Source organism: Urocitellus parryii, chromosome 9 (genome assembly GCF_045843805.1).
Source record: "Urocitellus parryii isolate mUroPar1 chromosome 9, mUroPar1.hap1, whole genome shotgun sequence".
Classification (NCBI taxonomy): domain Eukaryota; kingdom Metazoa; phylum Chordata; class Mammalia; order Rodentia; family Sciuridae; genus Urocitellus; species Urocitellus parryii.
In genome coordinates this window covers 26,471,583-26,491,388 of record NC_135539.1, presented here as the reverse complement: position 1 = coordinate 26,491,388, position 19,806 = coordinate 26,471,583, and the positions used below count along the sequence as shown (strand labels likewise).

Here is a 19,806-nt window from a genome sequence, read left to right as displayed (position 1 = left end):
GTCCTGGGTCCCCGCGTCCCCTGCACTGACACGGAGTCGTCTTCCCTACTTGACGCATCCTGCAAGTCCTGGTGTGACACTGCACTGTAGGGGACCAGAACCAACCCGGGTTCCACGTGGACTCCACACCTCTTCCAGGGACTTCAGGATCTGGTATCCTGCGGGTCCTGGGACCAACTCCCCAGGGACACTAGGAAGGTCTATAAGTTTTTTTAAATCCAAAATTCATCTTTAAAAACTGGGCCATAACTTATTAGAATAAAGAGGGCAGGGTCTGGGAGGACGACCTGGAATCCTGGTGCAGAAACACGCCAACGTCAGCCCCGGCCTGGGAAGAGGTGGGGCGCAGCCACCATTGCAGGGGGCCGGCCTCTCACCCCTCTCCCATCGACCGGAGGTGACCGCTGCTCTGCTGTCTCCCCAGATTCTCTTCTTTTAAAATTTTTAAGCTTTGTTCTGATTGGATGTACGTGACGGCAGAAGGCACTTGGCTACCACACGGGTGGAGCAGGGTCTCTCCTTCTTCTGATAGCACATGATATAGAATCCCCCTGGTTGTGCAGTCACCAGCAGAGTGTGGAAGCCCTTCACTCCCCTCGGCCTGATCCAGAGCAGCTCTATTCTTTCCTAGTGCCCTCCACCATTGTGAATTAGCGTCCTCATATCTGGCCTTTGGTTTTTTAGTTACTTTGTTTAGCATAATATTCTCCAGCTCCATCCATTTACCAGCAATTGCTAGCACTTCATTCTTCTTTAAGGCTGAGTAATATTCCAATGTGTGTGTGTGTGTGTGTGTGTGTGTAATATATCCATTCACCCACCTAGGTTGGCTCCACAATCCTTTGGGTATATACCGAGGAGAGGGATAGCTGGGTCAAACGGTGATTCCATTTCCAGGTTTCCAAGGAATCTCCAAACTGCTTTCCATATTGGCTGCACCAATTTTCAGTCCCACCAGCAGTGTACGGTGTACCCTTTTCCCCACATCCTCGCCAACACTTGTTGTTGTTGGTCTTCATGATAGCTGCCATTCTGACTGGAGTGAGATGATAGATGGTTCTGATTGGCTTTTCTCTGATCGCTGGCGATGATGAGCATTTTTTCATGTATTCGTTGACCGACTCTGTCCTGTGAAGGTCTTTTCCCGCTCCAGGGCCACGGCGTCACACAGGTGAGCTCCTGTTTCTGGCCTTTCCTGCTCGGTGCGCCGTTTCCGAGGCGCTCCTCTCATTCCGTGCCACTTGCCGCCATCCTCGATGCTGGACACGCCCCTCCACACCGTCACCATAGGTGCACCTGTTTGTCCTTCCTTTGGTGGCCTACAGTTTGGGACCATCATGAGGAAAACCACGGCGATGACCTTAAACCCCCCGGCCGTTTCCTTCGCCCCAAATTCCCGTAATTCCACCCGAGTGGCCCATGCTCACTGCAGAACTGTGTGCTGCCCCGGGGTTCGCAGGCCACCGGAGCCCCGTCCCCCTGTGCGGACGCTGGATTCCAGGGGAGCCAGGAAGCGGCCCTCAGGCTGGGCTGGGCCAACAAGCTGGGGAGAGAGCTGTGGTTCCAGTGTCCCCTCCAAGAGAGACGCTGACGTGGGGGACCTTCACGAGGTGACAGGTCACGAGGTGACAAGTCACTAGGGCTCTGTCCCTTGCACGGATTAATGCCTTTACCTCAGGGGGCTGTTCCTGACAAAAGGGGTGGGCGGCCCAGCTTCTCCTGCGGCAGACCAGAGCTCGCCACATTCTCAGGCAGCGCCCATGACTGCCCTCGGGCCTCCCAGCCTCCAGCCCTCAGGCTTCCCAGCCTTCAGCCCCAAGGCCTCCCAGCCTCTCAGCCTCCAGCCCTGAGCCCAAGAAACTCCCTCGGTGTGTACACTCCCCATCTGAGGCATGAAGACAGAGGGCTGGGGGGCGGGGGACGGCAGGCCGCCCTGGGACAGTGTCCAGGGAAGGGCTCAGAGGAGGGACTGAAAGCCCAGGCCTGAACCAAGAGGCCCCCAGAGCGGCACCTGGTAGAAGAGGGTCCCTGAGCCAAGGATGAGGACTCCTCTGCCATGGTGAGTCAGGGTGTCGGGCCCCGCGGACAAGGAGCGTGGGCTACACTGTGTCCTGTGATGTGGAGTGGAGAGTCTCCAAGGAACAAAACCATTCACAAACATCCAGGGACAAGCGATTTCTGTCCTGTCAAGGTAGCCACCAGGGACATTGTCACTCCAACAAATAGAGTCAGAGCAGGATTAACAACTGCCAAGGATCACGATGGCAAGTGCGTCACTGTGCACCTGAGCACGCTGGAGCGCGGGATGAGACCTGCGTGTGTGTGGCTGGTGCTGCTGGGGACCGAACCCGGGGACTGAACCCAGGGCCTCGCGTGTACCCCGAGTTCCACCCAGCCCTGGGGGTGAGTCATATGTGCACGTTTACATATGCAAATATGTCTCATTACATTTATTCCCTGGTACCAGGGACTGGGGGGGGCACTGAGCCACAGAGCCACACCCTGCCCTTTTTATTGTCTTATTTTGAGACCAGGCCTGGCTACGTTGCGGAGGCTGGCCTTAAACCTGTCATCCTCCCGCCTCAGCCTCCCAGCGCTGGGATTTCAGGCGTGTGCCTTGGTGCCCAGCCTGACCTGTACTTTGTAAGCAGCTTGCCCTGGCTGCGTGGAGGAGTTGCCCCTGGCCGCAGAGGAGGACACGCTGTTCCGTCTCTGGGCAGCCCTCTCCGCTCCTGCCTGGGCCCATCTTCTTTCAGGCTGGGCACTGGTCAGGGCTCTCCAGGGCCAGAGCCCACAGGATGGATGATCAACAGAGCTGCTGACTGAGCCGAGAGGGTTTGTGAAGGGAACTGGCTCCCGGGCTGGTGGCCCCGAGGGTTCCCATGGTGAGCTTCTGCAGGATGAGGACCCAGGGAAGCTGGGGGTGGAACTTGAGTCCAGGCTGAAGGCTGAGGACCTGGGGCCACTGGCGTGAGTCCTGAAGTCCAAGGGCCAGGCAGCCTGGAGCTCCATCACCAAGGGTGGAGAGCCCCACTCCAGGACAGGAGGGCTGTGGCTGCACCTGCTCTCTGTCCTCTGCCCCCTCCAGGCCTCGGCTGACTGGATGGGGGCTGGCCATGCTGAGATGGACATTCCTACACAGTCTGCTGATGTGAACGCCCTGACACGCCCAAAAAACCGGGCTAGCCCAACACCCGCGATCCCCACCACAGGCCCCACCCACTGCCTCGCAGGACCAGCAACGGAGGCCTATGTCTTGTCACGTTGGAGGGGCCCCTCCTGAGAGGACCTCAGGAGCACCGAGAGGAACTGTCACCGTCACTTCTCTCAGTCCCAGTGTCTGCTAGAGTCGGGAGGCGAACGTGTCCTTCCTGGAAGGACCCAGTCCGGGAAGAACTTGGGGATGGTCATAGCAGGGCGTAGCGCTCACTGCAGGGACAGACGGGATAAGGGACACTCCAGGCCCACGACACACTCTGTCCCCCAAACACCGGGAAGACTCTTCCCCTCCACCAAGGAACCCCGGGCCTCCAGTCCCTTCCCTCCCTGCCCTCCTGGGACACTGTAACAGGGACACGTTTTCCTGTACCCGAGAAGTCAGCCAGTACCAGCCTCAGCTGGGGGACACTGGGAGGGGAAGGGACGGCGGTGCCTGGGGAGCCCCCGTCCCAGCCAGGACAGCCGCTGTGTGGGCCTGGACAGCAGGACCGTCCCATGATGTTTCATAAAAGATGGAGGCCGGTTCTGTGGCTGCCCTCCTGTTCAAATGCTGATGAGGTTTTGAACCCACTGGGTGGACCCGGGGACACGCGGCCTCCTGGTGCCCCGCTTTCCTTCCCTGGACCCCAGAGGGGCTCTGCTGGCTTTAGGAGCAACTTCCTGGGGGCAAAGCAGCTGTGTGACTGCTTAGGGGACAGCGTCAGCAGCACCAGGGGACCTAAGCCGTGGCCTGCAGAACCCCAGGGTCCTGTGTTGCCTGCTGGTGGGGGTCAGGAAAGGGCTGACCAGAAAGACTTCAGTGGCCCGCGTCCACCTGTCTGCACCGCAGGTGGATGAGGCCAGCCGCCAGCTAGGACCTGCAGGGCTACTTCCGGAACCCTCCGGCAGGCAAGCCAGGAGCCTGGGCAGCAGCGCCCAGCAGTGTCCATGCCCGGGCAAGCTGCCCCCCAGGCCCTTCCTGGAAGCAGCTTCCCAGGAGTCTGGGAAGGGGGGGAGTGTCCCTGCCGCTCCTGGCGAGCCAGGGCTTGTCCTGCGCTCCAGGCCACTTCTGTGGCAGGACAGTGTCCAGCTCTGGGCTGGCTGGGGATGCAGGTGTGGTGATGAGAGGAGGCGGGATGGGAAGGCACCTGGAGGTGGGGCGCTGGGCTGGGGTGGACAGCCAGCCCGAGGGCCAGGGCTTCACATGGCAGCCTGCTGGCAACTCCTGTGGGCACAGGCCACCTCACCACCCCGCACCTGACGGCTCTGCCCAAAGGAACCCAGGTGCACCCGTGGGCCCCTGTCCCACCCATCCCTGAGCCCGGACAGCTCAAGTGGACCTTCTGGAAGGTCACGTGTGCACTCACACTGTCCAGTACGAGTGCTGGCTGCTGAGGCGGAGCCAGCGTGGCCAGGGAAGGGGGTCTGAAATCTTGATTAATTCAAATACAAACAGCGGCCCGTGACTCGAGGCTGCCAGGGCGGACAGTGCGGTTCTAGAACTTTCCAACCCACGGTTCCAGCTTAGGCAGCCTCCGTCTGAGTCGAAGCCCAGATGTCCCTGCCCCCATCACTGTGGTGTCAAGAGAGCACAGGTGACAAGAGAAGCCGGGTCCCGTCCCAAGCCATCGCCAGCAGCTCCAGATCCCTTGCCATGGCCACAGGTCCCTCCTCACAGAGCAAAGTCCCCACCACCAGACACCACCGTGGGTGGACACCACCACCAGGCCCTGGGCCCCACGTGGACCAGGGCCCGGCCCAGGGCCTTGGAGAGTCCCTTCCTCTTTTGATCCTAATCCATGAAAGAAAAATGCTGGTTTTTATTTCGGGCTCAGTCCAGCCCGCAGTGGACAAGTACTGGGCATTTATTTAATTTTGAGGTACTGGTGCCGGGGAGGAAATCCAGGGCCTTGTGCACACCAGGCAAGGGCCTGCCCCTGAGCCAGTGTGGTGGCACCCGGCCCGAGCATGCGGTGTTGGTGACGGGGTAGGCGAGGCTTGCTCGCCCCCAGTGACCAGGGTCCTGTTACAGGCCTCAGGGCCAGGCCTCCTGCCACCGCTAGCCTGGTGCCTCCTCCTCTTCCTCAAGTCCCCAGGGCTGGGCCCCAGCTGCCCCTGCCTCCCAGGCCACAGTGGGCTCCTGGCAGCAGGGCTCTGCTTACTGGCCAGGGGGAGGTCACCTGCTGGCCTGGGGTGAAGCTATGGCTGAGACCCACTGTCCTGTGGTCCAGGACTCCTGGCCACGGTGGCCTCAGCTGCCTGGAGCAGGGGACTCACACCTAAAGTCAACACGGCTGCCTGCTGGCTGAGTCCGCGTCTCATGACCCAGTGTCCCCTCCAGCACCTCCCAGCTGGCTTACACCTGTCGTCCCCTCGAGCTGCCCAAGCAGCCTGGTGGAGCTCTGCCCGCAGGGAGGAGGTCCAGGAGGCCAGACAGCAAGTCCGTCTTATGAAGTGTCCCCTGCCCGTGGCCAGCACCCCGGGCCTCACCCAGGGCCACCACGTTCCCCAGACAGGAAAGGCGAGAGGAAGGGAAACACAGGGGCAGATGAAGTCACCAGCCTAGAACCACAGATGAGGTTCTGCCAGCCCGGCCAAGCCGGTGTCACTGTCCCTTTTACAGATGAAGAAACCGAGGCCTGAGAGCCCAACTCTCTGCGAAGGGCCACAAGCTGCCCGGCAGGAAGGACGTACCTCGTGTGACTGGCCAGCGGAAGGGTCAGTGAGTCTCCTGGCCCCTGCTGGGCAGGCGAGGGTGTCCTTCTCACCCCCACGGGAGGTGGGGGACCTCAGGGTAAGGCACCCTTGGCAGCACTGGGTCAGAGCGGACAGGAGGCCGGGTGGAGTGGAGGCCACAGTACCCCTCAGCCCACTGTGACCTGAGCCGGGAGCCACGTGGTTACCAGTCCCCTCCTCTCACACCTATGTCCAGCCCCGAGTGGCCACAGGGGCTTCCCTGGTGCTGCACCTGTCCCTCCTCTGAATGGACACGGCCCTCCTGTCTGGCTTCAAGCCTGGCTCTACCTCCTTGAACCTGGACACCGTCCCCGTGCCACCTAGACCTCCTCCTAGAAGCCTCTTCACCTCCTGCCACATCCTGAGGCCTGGGGAGCTGCCCTCCTCTCAGGCAGCAGGGTCCAGGCCCCACGGACACCAGCGCCCAGCACAGGGTGGGCATCCAGACAGGCCTGCACCAGGGGAAGTCAGACAGAAAGACGGAGCTCCGCCCCGGGCAGCCGGCCCGCCCAACCCAGCCCAGGTGAGGGACCAGCCCAGGTGAGGGACAGCCTGGTAGGCCAGGCCATGCCGGGGCCTGAACCCTGGGCACTCCCTGACCCGTCCCCACCCTCTGTGGGAGAGGGGACAAGGCTGATGTGGATGTGTGTAGCAGGCCTAGAGGGACTTGGGGACCTTTGTCCCAGCCAGGAGTCAGGGTCCCATCTCTTGGGAACAGTGCTCCTCCAGGTGGTGACCAAGGGGCTCTGACGGCCAGCTCTACTCGGGACACTTCAGGAGCACAGCTGGCCAGCTGTGGTCTCTGTCCCCCTGTAGGGCGAGAGGGGCACGGGGCTCCTAAGGCAGACTGCTCCTCCTCTTGCCAGGTGCACGGCCGGTCCCTCCCCTTGGGGCCCCAGCTCCCGTCTGTGCAGTGGGGAGGTGACATGGCACCTCAGCTGAGAACCTGTCTGAAGCGCCTGGCACAGGCTGGCCTGTGGCCTGAGCAGGCTGAGCCACCCTCACAGCGAGGACCAGGGAGGGCAGGGGGTTCAGGGACGCTGAGGCTCTGCTCCCGGGATCCGCAGTCAGGGGTGCCTCCCTGAGTGCGGAGATGGTGGCCGGCCTGCCATTCTCTGTCACCGGCACTTGAGTTCTCCCAGGACACTGTGGCTGAGCCCCAGATCCGACTGGGGCTGGTGACCTGGGCTCCCGTTCCCAGCTGGTTCCCCAGTATGGCCAACTCACCCTGCTGGCCTGAGGTCACGCTGCCTCACTCACCTCCTCGCGGGGCCCCGGACCCTGCCATTCCCCAGGCTCCAGGGTCGTGGAGTGGGGCAGCCGCCCTCCCGCCTGGGGCCAGTCATCTCTATGGGCTCGGGGCGAGGGCCCAGTCTGAGGGCCCCGAGGGCCCACTGTGTGAGGGTCTGCGTCCCCTTCCAGCGCCCTCCTTGGTCCTCGGGACGTCCATTGTGGATGAGGGCTGGGTTGCCTGTCCCACGAGCCAGTCCTGCGCAGGTGCCTAGAAGGGACAGTCCCCAAGCTTCAGGGCCACAGGTTTCCTTGTAAGTGGGCCCCTGTGCCTCTGGGAGCTGCATTAGGGGGTTCCCCCTCTGGGGAGGGGTGGTGGCGGGTGACACTGCCAGTGAGTAAGGGCACTGCAGGGGGAGAAGAGGCAGAAACAAGAAGGCCGAGGAGGCTAAGGGCAGAGGGCAGGGCCATGGGGTCCCACAGGAGTCTAGTCCCCAGACTGGGGGCCCTCAGTTGGGAAGGCTCCCAGGCCCCATGGGCTTCCAAGTTCCTGGTGGTCCTGGCTTAGCGCAAGGGCTGTGAACCAGAGATGTGGGTTCAAATCCACACTCCTTGGGCACGTGGGACTCTGTGGAAAACAGGATGCTCAGTTCCTCAAAATTTAAACAGAATTACCACACATGACCCAGCAGTGCCATGTGCATGTGTGCAAGAGAAAGACAAAGTGTGTCCACCCAAAAACCTGTCCATGGCCATTCACAGCACAACAGCTCACAGGTGGAAACAATCTAAATATCCACCAGTGGATAAGCAGAACGTGGTATATCCACGTAATGGAGTAGTATGTAACTATAAAAAGTACTGCCACATGCCACAACATGGACAAACTTTGAGGACACCCTGCCAAGGGAAAGAGGTCAGCCACAAAAGACCACATCTGATAGAGTTCCACCCACGTGAAGTTTCCAGAATGGGTGAGCCCAGAGAGACAGGAAGTGGATGGGCGCTGCTGGGTTGGGGAGAGGAGATGGGGAATGGCTGCTCCCTGGGTATGTTCCTTTTTGGGTGGTGAGAATGTTCTGGAATTAGACATGGAGCTGGTTGTGCAGCACTGACTGCTGGGAGCCACGAGTCAGACTTGAAAAGGCTGAGAGGCAGGGGACGCGGCGGCAACTTGTACCTCGTAAAGCTGTTACAGGAACGTCTTTCCTCCTCTTACCGGGTTCTGGGATCTCGGACAAGTTGTCAAAGCATGTGGTGCCTCGGTTTCCCTGAGGTGACGCAGGGCAGGTCACCGTGCGTACTTGGCACGCCCAGGGCTCCGGCCTCACCGGGCAACCCCTGGCTCCATCTGCGGTGGCCACACGGCCCTTTGGCTCTGCCCGCCTGCCAGGCTCCCTTTTGCGCTGTTCTCAAAATCGAGGCAAAGTGTGCGGAGCAGAGATACCCGCCATCGTGAGGGCACCGCCATAGTTGCCACCCTGAGGGACGTGAAGCCCTTCACACCGCTGGGCAGCTGTGGCTGCCGTGTCTCTGGGGCTCTTCCGTCTTAGGAAACTGAAGCTCCACGCGGCTCTGCGACCCGGGCACCGCCACCTGCTTCCATTTCTGTGGATCCGACCGCTCTGAGGCCCCCACAACCGTGGAACCGGGCATCGCGTCCTTCAGTGCCTGGCACAGTGTCCTCAGGGATTGTCCCGACGTGGCCCAGGTCAGCAGGTCCTCTTCAAGGCTGGATGATCCTCGGGTGCACGGGGACCGCCCGCTGAGGATCCGCTTGTCGCCGAGGGATGGCGGGGAGCCTTGGCTCTGGCTGCTGTGCGTGTCCTGCCAGGGCATGGGTGTGCCCGGGGCTTTCGAGGCCGCCTCCTGGTTTGGGGTCACGTTCACGCGTGGAAGGAGCTGCTGGACCCCACGTCGGTCTACCCTCAGCTTCGAGGGGAGCTGTCGTGCTGTTCTTGCGGCGGGTGGGCCAGTCACGCCCCCGGCCCTGCTCCCCACCAGCACAGGCTATTGTGTCGGGCAGCAGTTGTCCTGACCCGGGAGGAGGCTCCCGCCTCTGTGCTGGCCGTTACCTTTCCCCTGCATCTTCATGGCCAGCTCCTGCTTGTCACCTGGGAAGTTCACAGACCACTGCAGGTGGCCCGGAGGTCCAGCAGCAACCAGCTGCTTCCCAACCCTGGTACTCGCTGCTGCAGTGACGTCAGGGCACTTGGCCACTGCCTGAGGTTCCCTGATCTGTCCACTATCTTAGGCAAGAAGAAGACAAGCCCCGTAAACTCAGGAACTGTGACCTGGTTCCTTCTGGTATCCACTGGGGCCAGGACAGTGCCTGGTCCTTGTGTCTCAGCAAACCTCAGATGAAGGGCGAGGCTGGCAGTGCCAGGACGTCCCCCTGAGCATGTCTAGACCCAGAGCTCTTGTGGGTCTCAAAGTGTTGATAGCTGCAAGTTGCAGCCCTTCCTTGCGGCAGCAGAAGCCAGGGCAGCCCCTCGACAGCGGGGGGAGGAAAACGCAGGAACCACTGTCCTCTGGGGCCACCGATACAGTGGCGAGGAACCCGTGCACCTCAGCCCTGGGACGCACCCATAAAATGGCATTCAATAGCCGCACAGTGGGTACACCTGGATCCTAGCGCTCAGGAGGCCAAGGCAGGAGGACCCCAAGTCCAACACCAGCCTCAGCAAAAGTGAGGCCCTTAGCAGCTCAGTGAGACCCTGTCTCTAAATAAAATTCAAAATAGGGCTGGGGGTGGGGCTCAGTGGTCGAGGGCCCCTGGGTTCATCCCTGGTACCACCCCCCCCAAAACTGGTGTTCAATGAACACTCATTTAAAAAATTAATTTCTGAGCTGGGGATGTGGCTCAAGCGGTAGCGCGCTCGCCTGGCATGCGTGCGGCTCGGGTTCGATCCTCAGCACCACATACCAACAAAGATGTTGTGTCCGCCGAAAACTGGAAAATAAATATTAAAAAGTTCTCTCTCTCTCTCTCTCTTAAAATAAAATTCTCTCTCTAAAAAAAATAAAATAAAAAATTAATTTCTTATTTTTAAAAAAAATGATGGTAAAACGCATAGGCGCTAATCCCCTTGCTGTCGAGGCGTCCAGTGCTGTGGACCCAGAAGTCTGCACTGCCAAGGAACGTCACTACCACTGTCTCCAGGCCCCTCCTGCCAGGCACTGCTGTAGGCCCACGCAGCTGGACGGTCGGTGGCCCCGAAGTCCCATCTCTGCACTCGGACTCCTCGGGCCCTCGTGGTAGGTGTGGTAGGTGCAGGCGTGTCCTGGCCCTCGTGGGTCAGGTGCTCAAGTCATGGCACACGGAGGGCCATTCTGTCTCTTGGTCCCCGTGACTAAAGTAATGCTGATAACGTGGCTGCAGAACAGGACCCGCGGGGCCAGTGAGCCCAGGGCTCAGGCCTGCCCAGTGTCAGCTGGAGGACGAGCGTGACTGCCGAGGCCCGTGTCTCCTCCAATACAAACTGAGTGGCCACAGAGATGGGTGGGCAGTTTCTGTGGGCCTCGGCGGCCCATCTTCTGTGCCAAGGTGTGGTGCTGGGCCACCGCAGAAGGTTAGCCTGGGGACATCAAGAAGCTGACTGCTCTGGTGCTACAGAAACCAGCGGAAGAGACCTCGCAGCCTTTACGGTGACCGCTCTGGATCCCTGGGAGATGATACCACGGAACACCAGTCCTGGGCCTGGACAGGAACCTGGGTGAGGATGGAATGGGACTAGCTGTCCCAGCTTACATTCTGAGCATTATGGTCCCCACCCCGAATGGCTTCCCTGGAGTAAGTGACTCTCTCTTTTTTAAAAAATATTTACTTTTTAGTTTTCGGTGGACACAACATCTTTGTTTGTATGTGGTGCTGAGGATCGAACCCAGTGCCCTGCGCATGCCAGGTGAGTGCGCTACCACTTGAGCCACATCCCCAGCCCCAGAGTAGGTGACTCTTTAAGCGTCAGGACTCCAGGGGACCAGGGGGATGGATGGTGGGGCCAGGACACGTTCTGGCTTGCCCTGTTGTCCGTCCGGGGCAGTTATTGTTATTGTCTGCTGCTCTTGAAATGGCCCCATTTGAAAGAGGAATGACACAGTCACTTCCTGAGTTATCTACTGCGACATAACAAACTGTCCTGAATCTCAGTGCTGGAAACAACAGGTTTTTTAATCTCTCAATTCCTAGGCGTAAGGAGTTTGGGCGTGACTCAGTGGGGGAAGTTCTGGTCTAGGATCCCTCTGGAGGTTACAGTCAAGGCCGATGGGGCTGCATGATCCACCGAGGGCCTGCCTGGGGCAGCAGCCTGGGCCTCTCCACAGGGCTGCTTGAGCATCCTCACAGCATGGCGGCTGCTTCCTATAGGACAAGGGACAGAGAGACAGAGAGCACCAGGCGGAGCCACCGGGGACTGTGGGTATCACTCTGCCACCTTCTCCTGTTATAAGAGTCACTGAGGCAGACATTTAAGGTGGGAGGGGAAAAGGAGGGGTCTAGCTTTAAAGGCAACATTGGCAGAATTTGGGGTATTTTAAAACTCCCACGGTTGTCCTAAAATGAGGCACGTTCTGGGGGAGGGGCAGGATAAGGCCAGAGAAGACAGAAGACATCACGTCAAGAACATTCACATGCCACGCAGGGCTGCAACCCAGGAGCAGTGGCGGCCTGAGGATGGGAGCAAGGCAGCGATGCGGCCAGGGAGCTGGACAGAGTACAGAAGCCCGGTCCCGCACCACCTCCGTGTGGGCCGCCCTGCCCTGCCCTGCCGGGCCCTGCCCTCAGAGTGCCTCCCCTGGGTGTCTGCTCCCCTCCCCTGGTGGGATCACACGTCTTCTCTGCCTCCTGGACAGGAACTCATTCTGCACACAGCAAGCAGCCACCTGCGGGTCTCTTCCTGAATGAACATTCCATCTGCACCAACCCTGGGCTGGCCACCTGTCCCCCACAGGCCCCTTCTTTCCAGCGTCCAGACCTTTGCTCACGATGCTCTTCCCATCACAAGGATCCGGTGGGCTGACCAGACAGCCACCCCATGTGGGACCAGCCTCATGCTCTCCCATCTGCACCCCTGCCTGGGCCCTCCCAGCCCACCCCTCCAACCCCCTCCCTCCAACCCCCTGCAGGCCTGTCTCCCTTCACCCCCGCACCCTGATGTCTTCCCATCCCAACGCGAGCTCGGCTCAGTTGGCGCCACCTCCTCTAGGAAGCCTTTCCTGCTGGCAGCGCTGAGGTCCCAGAGCATTTTGGTGCCCCTCTGCTTAAAAATGAGCCTGTCCTCCCAGGGAAGGGACAGAATGTCTACCTCCTAGAATCAGAACGTGGCATCAGCTCTGCCCCCTAGACTGGCGCCAGCCAGCTGAGCCGGGACGTTTCTCTCTGGGCCATCTCTAACTGGAGCACACAGCAGCAGGTGCCACCCCACGCGGTCGATGGGCTGCACCTCATCAAATCCCCGGGGCACGGTCACCATCCCTGTGCTATAGGTAGCTGAACACACAGAGAGGACGGGTAACTGGCTCAAGGTCCAGTGCCGGGATGCGGCAGCGCTGGTTCCCCGGAAGTCTCCCTGGAGCCCAAATCCCTGTCAGCTCGTCTTTCCCTCAACAGCCATCAAACGGTGGCTGGTGGCCTTGGCCTGTGCACCTGGGGAAGCAAGGAGCATCTGGGAAAACTCTCCGCAGCTTTCAGCTTCTCTCCCACAAAGGCCTCGTTAGTAGCCAGCGCTCACTCTGGCTTGAGGGCACAATGGGGCGCAGGAGCCACAGGGGGCACAAGCTCAGGCCGCAATAGACAGGAGCCCATGCGAGGGGCTCGCAGGGCACAGCTCCCTGCACAGCCGCCCACCTGCCTTTCCTGCCAATCAAGTGTGACACACTTTCTAGGATGGGACTGGAGGTGACAGTCTCCCCAGCCACACTGCCATGGCTTCTCCACAACACTCCGTCAAGAGGCTCCTGGACGGGAGTCCAGTCCACTCTGCTTGGACGCTGGGCCGAATGGTCCTGGGGCAGGTCCTGAGCCAGGCTTCCTTCCAGGGATCAAGTCTCAGTCCTGCCACATCCGGGTGCCCTTGGGCCCTTGACTCTCTCGGTTTCCTCATCTGTAAAGTGGGACCCCCACTCTATGGGCTGCTGTAAAGATTAAAGGAGCAACAGAGTAGCGCCCAGCTGAACTAAGTGCCTGTCATTGCTGTGTCTTGTCACCTGTCCTCACACCTGCCTCATGGGGTACAGAGAGCACTTCCAATTCCAGAGAGCCTTACTCCACATGAAGACTGAGTGGGCCTGGCATCCAGGCTGAACATCTCCAGTCCCTCCAGCGGGTCCCCAGGCTCTGAGGCCCTCCCTGTGGTGGCTGGACTTGCAGGCCTGGGTGAGGCTGGGGTCCAGGAAGTGAGGCAGAGGGGCGGCACTGTGGGCCCACCTTGGTCAGGAGCTCGCATGCCGCCTGAGTGTGGAGGCTTCTCTGTGCCAGCACTCGGGCTCGGCCTCAATGGGACGGGGTCTCTGTCACGGGGGCACACACAGCCCGCCTCAGCCACAGCGGCACACACAGCCCGCCTCAGCCACAGCCACAGAGGTTCCCAGGAGCAGCCCCCCCTTCAGCAGGGAACCCTGATTGGCCCACGATGGTCTCATTCCCTGTGCCAGTGATTGGCTGAGGCGAGTTCACATGACCTGGTTCCAACCAATGAGCAAGGAAGCCTGGGCAGGACAGGGCCCCTGGAGAGGTTTTCTCAGGGGCAGCAGCCCTTGCCCTGGTGGGGCTTCCTCCCGATGGTCCCTGACGCCACAGGCTGCTCCAGTTGTGACCCCAGAGCTCGGCTGCCATGTCAAGGTTGGCCAAGTGGAGAGGTGGGAAGATCCAAGCCATGGCCCCCAGGACAGCCTGGCTCTCGGTGTCTCATCTGTCACTCGAGGTTCCAACTTCTTTTTAGGTCAGTCCAGCCAGGGCCTCCCACTGAGGTTCCGAGACTGCCTTTCATCTTCCAGAGATGGAGCCGGGTCCGCGGTGTGCAGGGGACCTCCTAGAGGAAGGGGCTACCCGGGACCTGAAGGACGAGCAGGCAGGCCGAGGGGGTGCGCGAGGAGCACAGTGTCCGGCACAGGAGGCAGATGGGATGGAGGCCTGAAGGCCACAGAGGTTGGACTCTGCGGATCCATGGCTCTGAGCACAATCGTGGGGCTGGAGAGCCCAGCAGGGAGGGCCACAGAGGGCCACTGAGGGCAAGGGGGCCATCTGGGGACGGCTCTGCTTTCCCTCCCCTGGTCTCCACCCCTAACTTCAGGCCAAGAGTGAGTGCACCCAGCGACCATGACGGTGGGCCAGCTGTCCAGAGTGGGGCAGGGCGGGGAGTGCTCCCGAGGTGACCTGCCTTAAGGGGGCTTCCAGCCCTGGGCACTCATAAGAGACTCCGGCAAATACTTGGCTGAGACCAGGGTCCCTGGGTGTGAGCTGGAACCCCCCAGGCACTCACTAAGTGCCCACAAAGCCCGGTGCCTGGGCAGTGGAGGAGGGCCGGGTTCAAATCCCACTTCTGCTTCTCCCCAGCCCTGAGACCTTGAGCAGTGGTTCTCCTCCCGACCTAGTGTCCTCACCTCCGTGGACGGCACAGCAAAGTGGGTAGCCCCCATCATCGCCCACCACGGAGGGGGAGTGGACAATGAGGCACATCTCAGGGGGAGGATAAGACAACCAGGCGACACACGCCCAGGGCCGGAGCTGGGGAGCGAGGCAGGGGCAAGAGAGGTCCTGCGTCTACCTGCAGGTGACGAGAGACCAGCCCTGTGGGTGCTGGGGCTAGGAAACAGAGGAGGGTCAGCTCCTCAAGTCTGCGCTCCTTAATCTTTCAAAACTGTGCACTGCAAACAGAGGGACTGGCCATCACTGCCTGGGTGCCACCTGCAACTTTCAATTATGAAAACTTTGCGCTTGAGCCACCTGGATGCAGGTTGAGTCCCGGGCTCTATGGCTTGTTATGTGACCTTGGGTGAGTTACGTAACTTTGAGCCCCAGGTCCCTTCTTTGAAAAGCAGGTATCACACCTCTTTCACCGACTGTCCTGCCCTGGGCATGCTGGACCAAACCCTTTGCCACCTGGCTAATCTCAATGAAAGCCCTTCAGTCCAGATTCAGGCTCAGCTGTCTCCAGGAAGCCTCCCAGGCTCCTCCCAACCCTGCTAGGCCCCGCCCCCAACCCCACTCTACTGCAGGGCCTAGTTCTTTCTTTGAACCAGGCTCTGGGTCTTGCAGAGGCAGGGGCAGGATAGCTCAGCATCTCAAGGACCCAGCTGTACCCCAGCACAAAGTGGGGTCCCCCATGCCGTTTTCCTCCCCATTGGGCAGACTCCAGAGGGGGGAGGGATCAGGAAGGTGACAGTGTGCTAGATCTTAAGGGTTGAAACAGGAAGAGAAGAAAGATGTTCAGGTGTGAAGCATGGAAGTGTGAAGGGAAAGGAAGTGAATTGTGGGTCACTGGAGTATTTGCTGGGGGGTGGCTAAAGTCAAGGATTGAAGATCCAGATTCCCAAAGGCCTTGAGTGCCACGCTGAGGGTTTGATCCTATAGAGAGTGACTGAAATTTTTTCTTTTCTTTTTCTTTTTTGCAGTACTGGGGATCAAACCCATGGGTGATTACCACTGAGACACATCCCAGCACTTGTCTTTTTTTTTTTTTATTCTCAGACAGGGTCTTGCTAAGTTGCTGAGGCTGGCCTTGAATTTGCTATCCTCCTGCTTGGGTCTCCAGTAGCGGGATTACAGGTGTGTGCCACAGCACCTAGCTTGAAAAATTTTAAACATGCAGCTCAGAGATCTCAGTGGATGCTGTACTAATTCGGGCTAAAAAGGTTTTGAGGAGTGGGGTGGTGACAGGGTTCTGGGCCACCGTGTGGGGACAGGCACTGTGGGAAGACTCACAGGGAACAAAAGTAGTACCTGGGTGGCTGATCACTGGAAACAGTTCAGTTAATAGGTCCAAACCCCAGCACCCCTTTTACATTCACTAAGAAGCCATTTAAAGAGCCCTCCAGAGCAGCTCTGTGGAAACTAGTGGACCCAGAGAGACAAAGCGAGAGCCAAAGAAAGAGAAAGACCTGGCCTCGGCCACTCGGCAGGGAGGGCTGGCCACAAGCTTGAAGCCACGCCTGGGTTCAGAGTGCGAGCGTTGGCAGGTCCTCAGTCATTTGACAAGTGTGCTCAGCACCTTCTAGAGCCAGACCCGGGAGACCCGAAGATGACCTTTGACCTCTGAGTCATCTAGAGACCAGACCCTTCACCTGGGCCTCCTCTGCCTGCCTGCCTCTGGAAGGAGAGGGAGAAGGAGGACCCAGGGAGGGAAGGTCTCTTTGTGGTCAGACAGGCCAGTGAGGCTCACCCTGGGCAAGGCCTATTTTTGAGTCCTCCAAACTGGACCCCGTGTGGGGGAGTGATGGACCGGGCCAGTCCCTCCACAAAGGGAAAGGGACAGGAGGGAGCCCACCTTTTGTTGCTCCCAAGTGCCCCTCCTCCCAGCACCCAGGCCTGGATACCATCCCCCCTTTAGAATGGTGGCCAGGAAATCAGCCAGGAGGCTACTGGGGTGCGGGGGGTGGGGGGGACATGGGGTTTGGGGAAGGAGTTGAAAAAACAAAGATTTCTTGGACCTTCAAGACTGGCCAGGAGTGGGGGACACAGGGCAGGTAGATGCGGGATCCAAACAGCCAAAGGGGGCTTTGTGTGCTGGGGGGGTGTGTGGAGTCTGAGCTGCAGGCTTTTGTTTTCAAATGACCTGTTTAATGATTACCTTTTGCAATCAAAGAAGCCAGCCTCTCCACAGGCAAAGGGCTCCCAAACCTCAGACCCCACCAAGGAGGCAGCCCAGTAGAAAGTAAACAGGGCCCCGGGCAGATCTGGCTCTGTCTCCCAAACAATGGCCGGCCTGGGCTCCGGGCTCAGTCACATCAAAGTGAGATTTTCAAGCAAGAACTTTAACAGGCAAATAACAGGATTGGAATGAATTATTTCCCTGTGTCCCCTGAGCTCAGTGCCAAAGGGGACAGCCGGGGGAGGGGGGTGCAGGGGGGGGGGAGCTGTCATTTCAACTTAACCTTGACCTGTAACGTATTCATTCATTTTGCAGAGAGGGAGAACCATCTCTGCCCCCAAACCCCTCCCCTGCCCAAATAACAAACAAACAAACAAAACAGCAACAACTTCATTATCCCTTTTAACTGTCACAATGGTAGGCAAACAAGAGACTTAAGTTACAGCAGCTAGCTGGCACTCCACCGGGCTCAGACTCCTAGGGGGAAAAAAAAACACCAAAAAACCAAAAACAACAGAAAAACAAAAACCCTGATCCGAAGCCCTGTGGGGGCTCACCAAGCCAACCCTCGGCCAGCCCTGGAGAATCGGTCTTCCCATTTCCTCCTTATACCTCCCAGGCCTTCAACTGTCTTCCCCCTGCAGCCTCCAAGCCCAGCCTCGAGGCTGATCCATAAACACGCCAGCTCCTCCCCTTTCGCGGCTCGACCCCCCACTTCCCTGGACCCCAAGGAGAAAGGATCGCCGCGACCCTCGCCGGCAGCCCCTCCCCGGCCCTGCCCCCCGGCGCGCGACCCTCGCCGGCACCTGGGGACGAGCGTCCACTAAGGATTTCTCGGTTTTCTGCCCCGGTGGCCGCGCTCAGCGCACGCCTCCCCGGCCGCGGCGACAGGGGCCGGGCCCGGGCCGAGCCGGTCCCCCGGCCCCGTCCCCACACCTGTTTTCCATTCATTCGTTCGTGCGCTCGCTCATTCATTCCGCCCGGTCCCTGCGTCCCTGGGCCCGGGTCTCGGAGAGGGGGCCGAGGCCGGGGACGACAGCGGCGGGGACCCGCGGGGACCCGCGGGGCCGGCGGGCGGGCGCCGGCGGGGGGGCGCTCGGGGCCGAAGTTGTTTTGCAGCGCGGCGGCGAGGACAGCGCCGGGAGCGCCCCTTTGTCTGTCCCCGGCCGGCGCCGCGTCCCCGCGCGCTCACCTGGTCTTGGAGGACAGGAAGGCAAGTTTGATGAGGCCGTAGGTGAAGAGCGGGATACTCTCCTTGGCGACGCTGGCAACTTGCAGCCGATGCTCCAGGATGTGGAGTTCCATCGTCCGCCCGCGCTCCGCGGCGGCTCATCGGCGGGGGGCGAGCCGCGGCCCCCGCCCCCTCCGCGCCCAGCCGGCACCGAGCCGCCGCGGGCAGCCGGCCCGGGGACCGCGAGCTCGGCGCCGGGCCCGGCCGCGTCCCGGGCAGGGAGGCCGCCAAGTTGCGAGGGGCCGCGAGCGGCGGCGGCGGCGGGCGAAGGAGGCAGCGCCGGCGGAGCGGCCGAGCGGCGGAGCGGCGGGGCAGCGGCGCGCGGCGCCCGGCGCAGGCAGCAGCTGGTGCTCGCTGTAACAAACAACTTGCCACTCAAACGCAGGTCCGCTGCGCATGCGCCGCCGCGCGCGGCCTGCCGGGACTTGTAGTCCTCGCTCCGCGGCTGCGGCTGTCTGGAGCTGGGCGGCTGCGCCACCGGTGCACGGGAAATGCAGCAGCGCGGGGTCCCCTAGGGCCGCAGAGGAGGCCGAGGGGAGCCACCCGGCTTTTGGAGCCCGCCCGAGCCTGGGTGCACGCTCTGTCACTCACTCGGGCTCCGGGCTAAAGCGCTTTGGGGTACCCAGCGAGTGTCCCCCAAACAACTCCAGCGCCTAGTGGAGGCCTGAGTCTGGGAGGCGAGAGGTTTAGGGAAATAGGTAATTACAGTGCAGGGAAGTCCAACGGAAGGAGGGTGTGGAGCACAGAGAGGTGGTCGTGGGGTCTCAGAGGGCAGCCCCGGCAGAGGACAGGCAGGCTGGATTTTGAAGGGTGAATGGGAGCCCGCAGGAAGCGGGTGGGGGCGCGCGGGTGGAGGGCAGCGGCCTTGCAGGCAGAAGGAACAGCGTGTCCAAAGGCACGGAAGCGTGAAAGCCCCCACGACGCTGTGTTTGGCTTTGTTGCAGCGGAAAATCTGAGGCAGGAGAGGCGAGAGATAAGGCAGGCACAGTAACCAGGACTCGGGTCGGGAGGGTCATGTGTGCAGAGCTAATGAGGTGGCCATTTATCCCCCGGGAGAAGGGGTGATGGCGACCACGAACGCTGAGTGGGGGAAAAAAAACATGAACCACATCGGAAGTGCTTCCAACCCCAGGGCCAGTGTGCTGGACCCTATCCCGCAACATTCCCCGCGGCATGGCCGATTTTGAAATTTCCTAGGTTAAAGTTACTGGTGCTTTGCCCTTTGGCACAGTGATTTGGGGACATGATGGGTCAGGTCCACTTGCTGGGGCAGGCTGGGAGCTTTTTGAGGAAAATCTGGGCTATTCTCTTCCACACTCCCAAGCCTCTTCTGCTTAGATAGGAACATATCAGGTGGTTTCTACTCCACAAAAAGTATGAACCAAGCCTGTGGTCTGGGGTAGATCTCTGGGCATGTCTATTTTCACTAAGGAATTTATCAATCCCTAATACAAAATTCATTTATTTGTCCGTTTACTGATTTATTTATTGACTTGTCTGGCTCCCCCCTTACCCCAAATCTCAACTCCATAGACAGTGATTTTGGTCCTCTGCTGTGTTCTCCTTATCAGCCATAGCCACCCTCCACAAGAGGCACTCGTTCAA

The 19,806-nt window shown here is 60.2% G+C and overlaps 1 protein-coding gene across 1 annotated transcript in view; it reads right to left on the bottom strand.

The window, feature by feature from the left end:
* The window catches only part of Castor2 (cytosolic arginine sensor for mTORC1 subunit 2), a 40,607-nt gene extending 22,251 nt beyond the window's left edge, over nucleotides 1-18,356 (bottom strand). Inside the window, exon 1 of the mRNA XM_026396924.2 lies at nucleotides 18,163-18,356. Within this exon, the coding sequence (XP_026252709.1) occupies nucleotides 18,163-18,275 (113 nt within the window). The 5' untranslated portion in view covers nucleotides 18,276-18,356. The remainder of the gene's footprint in view (nucleotides 1-18,162) is intronic.
* Between the last annotated feature and the right edge of the window lie 1,450 nt (nucleotides 18,357-19,806).